General features: G+C 35.1%; 1 protein-coding gene across 1 annotated transcript; it reads right to left on the minus strand.

Annotated features, from left to right (window-relative positions):
* Positions 1-331: 331 nt before the first annotated feature.
* On the minus strand, positions 332-7,968 carry LOC117821750 (L-rhamnose-binding lectin SML-like). Its single transcript, XM_034696238.1, has 9 exons — positions 7,889-7,968; positions 7,719-7,751; positions 7,570-7,629; positions 4,698-4,833; positions 3,425-3,540; positions 3,084-3,128; positions 2,841-2,973; positions 2,604-2,707; positions 332-415 (listed from the first exon to the last, which is right to left on the minus strand). The coding sequence occupies exons 1-9, from the start codon at positions 7,911-7,913 to the stop codon at positions 366-368; spliced, it is 702 nt and encodes a 233-aa protein (XP_034552129.1). The 5' UTR covers positions 7,914-7,968; the 3' UTR covers positions 332-365.
* Positions 7,969-8,288: the final 320 nt, after the last annotated feature.

Genomic DNA, 8,288 nt, shown 5'->3' on the forward strand with positions numbered 1-8,288 from the left:
TGATCACAATAGATATGAGTTGTTGTATAATTTACCTGACATCTTAAAATAATCTCAAACATCAATCTTTTTACTTATTGGTTATCTCAAAGAACCAGGAACATGAGGGCACATTTTGACCTGAACTTGATGACTTACCTGGAAATGACAGTGTTTGGTTGCATTTTGTCCCCTCACTTCCTTGAACTCTGAAGCACCTGTTGTCATCATGATGGAGTTCAACCTGATATTCCTGATCTGATAGTCATTATGAAGCATCACTTGTACAACTGTCTTTGGATTAATCAAGAAGTTTAAAAAAAAACCCAAAATAAATGAATAAGACGCAGAGTTCTAATTAAATGTGCTTTATTTTAAACATTATATTATTCTTCCTCACTTATGTCTCTAAATGTGTATGAACCGCTCACAGGATCTGAAAAACAACAACAAAGGAAGACGGTTCAAAGATTCCATGTATGGTTATTTTACAGGAGGAGGGTCACAACATCAACATTAACACTTCAACAGCACACATGAAATAAAAACTAAAATAACCACAAAATAACCCAAACTTTGGATAACATGATAAGACAACATTTTCAGAAGAATACTGCAAAGATTTACTTAAAGCCTCTGGTAACGCAAATCAACAAAACATTCTACCTATGATATTTCAGACAACATGTAAATACTAAAAACTATGTCAAAATATTAGAACTCAACTTTGATCCATTTTCAAATATGTTCAAATAGGTTTTTTAACACGTTTTCACTCTGTGTTTTAAGGGGGCTGGTTTAAACTGATATTTATTACGTAATAAATATCCAACCAATCAGAAATGAAACACTGAGTCACATGCACACATGTTCAACAAAACTACTCTGCTCCTGCTCAGCTGAAGATGACAGCTTGTTGTCATTCTTCTATTTTACTAACTGCGGTGGATTTGGGGGAACTTTCAGTTGAAAGTTCAGTTGAGCCGCGGCGAAGTGGCTTAGGCAGTCCCACATATGCTCCGGTCATTTCCCCAGGACCTGTTCTCTAACTTTCCCCGACCGGTTCACCAACATTACCCAGGACTGGTTGACTAACTTTCCCCAGGACAGGTTCACTAACTTTCCCAAGTATCGGTTCACTAACTTTCCCCAGGACCAGTTCAGTGACTTTCCCCAGGACCCGTTCACCTACATTCCCCAGGACCAGTACACTAACTTAGCCCAGTACCGGTTCACTAACTTTCCCCAGGTCCTGTTCACTAACTTTCCCCAGGTCCTGTTCACTAACTTTCCCCAGGACCGGTTTAACTTTCCCCAGTACCAGTTCACTAACTTTCCCCAGGACCGGTTCACTAACTTTCCCCAGGACCGGTTCAACTTTCCCCAGTACCAGTTCACTAACTATACCGAGGACCAGTCCACTAACTTCCCCCAGGTCCAGTTCACCAACATTCCCTAGGACCGGTTCACTAACTTTTCCCAGGACCAGTCCTGTAACTTTCCCCAGGTCCGGTTCACTAACTTTCCCAAGGACCGGTTCACTAACTTTCCCAAGGACCGGTTCACTAACTTTCCCCAGGACCGGTTGACATACATTTCCCAGAACCAGTACATTAACCTACCACAGGACCGGTTAAACTAACTTCCCAAAGGACCAGTTCACTGACTTTCCCCAGGACCGGTTCACCAACTTTCCCCAGGACCGGTTCACTAACTTTCCCCAGGACCGGTTCACTTATTTTCCTCAGGACCTATTCCCTTACTTTCCCCAGGACCGGTTCACTAACTTTCCCCAGGACCGGTTCACTAACTTTCCTCAGGACCTGTTCCCTTACTTTCCCCAGGACCGGTTCACTAACTTTCCCCAGGACCGGTTCACTAACTTTCCCCAGGACCGGTTCACTTATTTTCCTCAGGACCTATTCCCTTACTTTCCCCAGGACCGGTTCACTAACTTTCCCCAGGACCGGTTCACTAACTTTCCTCAGGACCTGTTCCCTTACTTTCCCCAGGACCGGTTCACTAACTTTCCCCAGGACCGGTTCACTAACTTTCCTCAGGACCGGTTCACTAACTTTCCCCAAACAGCTCTGATTTTAGACACACAGCTGTGTCTGACACCCGGAGCCGAGCTCCTCTGCGTGCACATACTACACTTCAGCCTCCTCTGCTCCGGGCGTCCCATGGTCCTGGTTCCCCTGGAGACTAAGGAGTGATAAAACTAATAAATGATAGAAGTCCTGATTCTGAAGTATTTTGTGACTCAGCACTCAGAGAACATTGTAAATGAATCATTTTCAGATTCTGGAGTTTTGATGTCTTTAGATTCAGAGTCAGACGGCTCAAACATGCAGGCTGTGAACTCTCTCTTGACCTGTCAATCAAAGAGTTAGGCCACGCCCACACAGTCCTGAGAAATGCTCTGACCTGTAAAAGAAGCTGTTTTTGAACAGAGTGACTTCAGAGTTGTGGATGTTTATTTTCACTCAGATTTTTGTTGAAGCTTGATTACACATTACATTTTGATATTCTGTATGAATTTTAAATATTCCATTTACGTTTCCAGAGGCTTTAAGTAGTAAAAAACATATAAATTAAATATGTGCACCGCAGGTAAAACTTACATTCACACACGTAAGCCACTTCCAGGTACTTGTAAGTACCCAGACAGGGGTCTCCAAAGAATGAGTTGCTGGCTTTAATCACACAGCTGTTCTTCCCATTGCAGCTGTGGAGGCAGAGGAAAGAGACAGTGAAGACTGGATGAATGTGTGCTGGATCACAAGAATCCTGGGCATACTTATATATTTATTTCATGTGACAAGTTTGATTTGATGTCAGTGTTGTTATGTGCTGGTTACCTGTCAGCAACTTTGGTAGAGATGTGTGAGCAGTACACATCTGACACCTTACCCTCCATGCGTTGGTAGGAGCATGTGGTTTGGTCACCACGTCCATATTCTGCCCTTTGGACTGATATAACCAACCTTTCACCTGAAGAAGAAGACAGAGTGCTGAAGCTGAAGAGCATTACATCTTGTATCATGCGTATGGTTTTCATGTTAATTTACCAAACACACACAGAATGAAAAATGTGATCTTACCACACTGCAGATGTGCCAACGAGTTCTCACATGTCACGAGTTTAACTGTGAAACAGGAATAAAAGAGAGACCAACAGATTACCATTAGATTTACATTTACGCCCCTTACATTTATTTTGTCTAAAAAAAACTGTACAAAAAAATCTGTGACATGTTTTATTGTAAATTAAATAACATATCTAAAAATAAGACTTTAAAGAAGCCCACTTCTGAATAACACAAGATTTGTGGTGTGATCATTAAAAGCTGATCACAGCTTAAAGCTCATGTTTTAAAAACATCTATTGGACATGAGTTTAATCCTAATAATAAAATAGATGAAATGCAGACATGTGACTGACTTGATGGAAGGCATCTGTACTTGGTCTGCAGGTATTTATAGGTGCCTCTGCATGGATCAGACCCACTGTTACTGACTTCGACCAGGTTCAGTTCACACACAGTTTTCCCGTCACACCTGCAGGGAGGAGACGGAGAGCATGAGTCCAGCAGAATCAGAACAACACTGGAATATAACTCAAGATTGCAAACTTTCTCTGATTCTCAAATACATAGCAGCATAATTCTCCTATGACTGGAATATTGTGCCAGCTTTTTCATTCTATAAAGATGCATTTTGACCAAGAGCTTTTATAGCTCTGTTAGCCCCCAGAACTACTTTACCCTGAACTAAAAGGTTCCTGTGCCCCCATTGTTGTCTGTGTTTCGACCACGGGCTGAAGTCTCGGGTAGATTGTGTAAATCAGGCCAGTGAGGTATGGAGGAAAAAAAAGTAAATGCACTACACCACCAGACCAGTAGAGGGCAGTACAACAAAGAGGAATGCTATTCATTACAGATGACACCATAGAAGCAGACGGACAGGCAGGTATCATTATGAGCAACACAACAGTTAGCCTGTTAGCATGAAGACACTCAGCTGGTCTGTTTTAGATGGTGCTATATTTCATCACAGATGGATTCACTGAATCAACACGTGAGAGGAGATAAGCGCGAGTAGCAAAGACGTTTCAACACGGCTTTAAAATCCTTTTGAACTCAAAAAGCCGTGACAGAGATCGGCCGGTGTTTTGGTTTAAACAGCGACCCTGTTAACTGGAGACTTTCAGCCGGATGCATCCCTCATAAACGTCTTTAGACCATCATTAAATATCTGATGAGGATATTTTGAAAGAGAAATCAAGTGAATCACAGATGTGTGTGATGTTATTGTGGACGGCGGGCGGAATAAAAACACTGCCGTTAATCTACCAATCAGACATGTTCAGCATTGCAGGCCCTGCCCCCAAAAGTCTCGGGACCTTTGAAAAGTACTACCCCCCTAGCAGGGCCTTTTAGGGGGAAAATGATCTACCCCTGAACTAAATTTAGACCCTGGGTCCACCGGTCGAAATGCACATAATTCTGGGGTAAAGTTCCTCCGATCAAAAAACACTTCATGATGGTAATACAGAAAACATTTATATTGTTGTCTGGCTCTTTTTGTATATTTTGAGTATTATTTGAGACAAAACTCAAATTTGTAGTTCCCCAAGTATTAAGACATTTTACTGAACCTCACATACAAAGTCACTTCATTAACATAATCTAAAGCCCTATAAAACATGTAAGTACCTTCTCTTGACCGTCTCTGCAGCTCCCAACAGAGAGCAATGATTGTTTGAAGTCTTATGTGGATATTGTCCCTCACTGCAGGTCACACTGTCTGCACGTCCATACAGTGCTGACTGCACTCCAATCACTCCAGTCTCTGTTACACAGCAGAGGGAGAGAGTGAGAGAGAGACAGAGACAGAGACAGAGACAGAGACAGAGACAGAGACAGAGAGAGAGAGAGAGAGAGAGAGAGACAGAGAGAGAGAGAGAGAGATGAACTGTTTTCTAATGTTTGGGAGGAAATTGTAGATACTTTTTGTCTGTCAATTCATTTGGCAACACATCATCTCATTCTGTTCAATCGTAACAGACATTTAAATGTTGAGTCATCATCCATTTAGTTTCCTTATTCCATTTTACAAAGTCATATGACAAAGTTTTTTTCTCTCCTTTTTTTAAAATTAAATATATAAATATATATATATATATAGTAAAGTATTTATTTATTTTATACATGTTTATGTTTATATTATTATCTACTTATTCATTTATTTTAATACATGTTTTTATATTGTATTATCTATTAATTTATTTTATACATGTTTATATATATATATCATTATCTACTTATTTATTTATTTTTATACATGTTTATATACATATTATTATCAAATTAAATGTATTTATTTCTATACATGTTTATATATATAAATAAATATTATCTATTTATTTATTTATTTATGTATTTATTCATTTTTATACATGTTTATATATTATTATCTATTTATTTATGTATTTATTTTAATACATGTTTATATCTATTATTATCTATTTTTTTATTTTTTTATTTATATACATGTTTATATATATTATGTACTTATTTATTTATTTCTATACATGTTTATATATATTATTATTATCTAATTAAATATATTTATTTGTATACATGTTTATATATATATATATTATCTATTTATTTATTTATTTTAATACATGTTCATATATATTATCTACTTATTTATTTATTTATTTCTATACATGTTTATATATACATTATCTATTTTTTTATTTTTTATTTTAATACATGTTCATATATATTATCTACTTATTTATTTATTTATTTCTATACATGTTTATATATACATTATCTATTTTTTTATTTTTTATTTTAATACATGTTCATATATATTATCTACTTATTTATTTATTTATTTTTATACATGTTTATATATACATTATCTATTTTTTTATTTTTTATTTTAATACATGTTCATATTATTATCTACTTATTTATTTTTATACATGTTTATTTATATATTATTATCTAATTAAATGTATTTATTTATATACATGTTTATATATATATTATCTATTTATTTATTTATTTATTTATTTATTTTAATACATGTTGAAATATATTATTATCTACTTATGTATTTATTTATATACATGTTTATATATATTATGTACTTATTTATTTATTTCTATACATGTTTATATATATTATTATTATCTAATTAAATTTATTTATTTATATAAATGTTTATATATATATATATTATTTATTTATTTTAATACATGTTCATATATATTATCTACTTATTTATTTATTTCTATACATGTTTATATATACATTATCTATTTTTTTATTTTTTATTTTAATACATGTTCATATTATTATCTACTTATTTATTTTTATACATGTTTATATATATATTATTATCTAATTAAATTTATTTATTTATATACATGTTTATATATATTATCTATTTATTTATTTATTTATTTATTTTAATACATGTTGATATATATTATTATCTACTTATGTATTTATTTCGATACATGTTTATATATACATTATCTATTTTTTTATTTTTTATTTTAATACATGTTCATATATATTATTATCTGCTTATTTATTTATGTATTTTTATACATGTTTATATAAACTTTATCAATGTATTTATTTATTTATTTTAACACATGTTCATATTATTATCTACTTATTTATTTATTTTTATACATGTTTATATATATACATACTAGGGGTGCAACAATACGTGTATCTGTACGGAACCGTTGGATACAGTGGTCACTGTTCGGTACGCCCCATGAACCGAACAATGCACAATTTTATATTTGTTATCAACTTCTGACGAGGCGCTCTGTGCTGAAAGTTCAGTGGATCTGCTCTGACTCCTCAGAGCTGCATTGTGGAGCGCAGGTCCACTGAACTGCGCGCTCCTTCCACATTCATTCAGTCCAAGCTGGTCACGTTTGTTTTAACTGTGTTTCATCTGGAAAAATATATATTTCACCATATGACGCTCTGCTGGGTTCATATGTTCACGTATGTGTGTGTGAGCGCGCGCCCGCATGTGAGGGAAGCACGGGTGTCCGCCGGGTCCAGCCCCCATATATATATATTATTATTATTATTATCTATTTATTTATTTTATACATGTTTTTACATATATTATTATCTATTTATTTATTTTATAAATGTTTATATATATATATATTATTATATATATATTTATTTATTTGTATACATGTTTATATATATATATTATTATCTATTAATTTATTTTAATACATGTTCATATATATATACATAATTATACATGGTTATATATATATTATTATCTACTTATTCATCTACTCATTTATATTTTTATGTGCTCCAAGCCTTGTTTACTTGTTATTCTGTCTACTATCACTTGGTCACCCTTCTCTTGTAAAGCACATTTCTTGCTCAATGAAAAAACAAAAACAAAGTCATATGATAACTATTATACAAACTCCATAATGACTGACAGATCCAGCTCTGAAGGGCTGCTAAAATAAACCTCATGCACTGTTGTGGATAGTTTTCATAAATCATGTCATACCACAGCTGAGGCGATGGACATAGTTGCCTTCACAGGTGGTGACTGTGAATGCGGAGACACCTAACAACAGATATGAAAGCAGAAAGTTCAACACAAAGGCACACATTTTAAAATGTGTAATTAAGCACCCTTATGTTAAAGTTATTTACCTGAATCCACAAGCACCAAGATTGATGCCAGCACTGAAAAAAGAGGACTGCTGAATCAGTCAGGCATTACACAGACAACTAAAAACCACCTAACAGACCTTTATCAAGACAAACCTCACTGGATCCAAATAAGACATGACTCATGCAGGTAACTCCTTCATCATACTCACAGAGTGGGGTGCCCAAGTGGAGCATGGTGATACAGAACCCAGTGTGACCAGTGAGACGAGTGGTGGAAACAGACACCCTCAGTATTTATTCACTGGATCTACAGCAAACTGCCCCCCCCCCACCACCACCCCCTAAAAAAAGCAGCCTCCTCAATCCTCAGTCCTTTGTTTTTTTTTTCTCCCCAGAATATTTTCAAAATGAGAACATAGAGTCTGAAGCACCATCTGTTCACCCCAGACTACTTTGAGAGAGCACACATTTCATTACATCATCATCACCAAACATGGAATTGTTTCTAGAAGGAGAAATATGTATTGTGTTGAGAAGAGTCAGAGGAGAAGCAGCATTTTGTTTTTATGCAGCACAGACCTGGAATAACCTCCCAGATAATATTAGACA

Source organism: Notolabrus celidotus, chromosome 11, assembly GCF_009762535.1.
Source record: "Notolabrus celidotus isolate fNotCel1 chromosome 11, fNotCel1.pri, whole genome shotgun sequence".
NCBI lineage: Eukaryota > Metazoa > Chordata > Actinopteri > Labriformes > Labridae > Notolabrus > Notolabrus celidotus.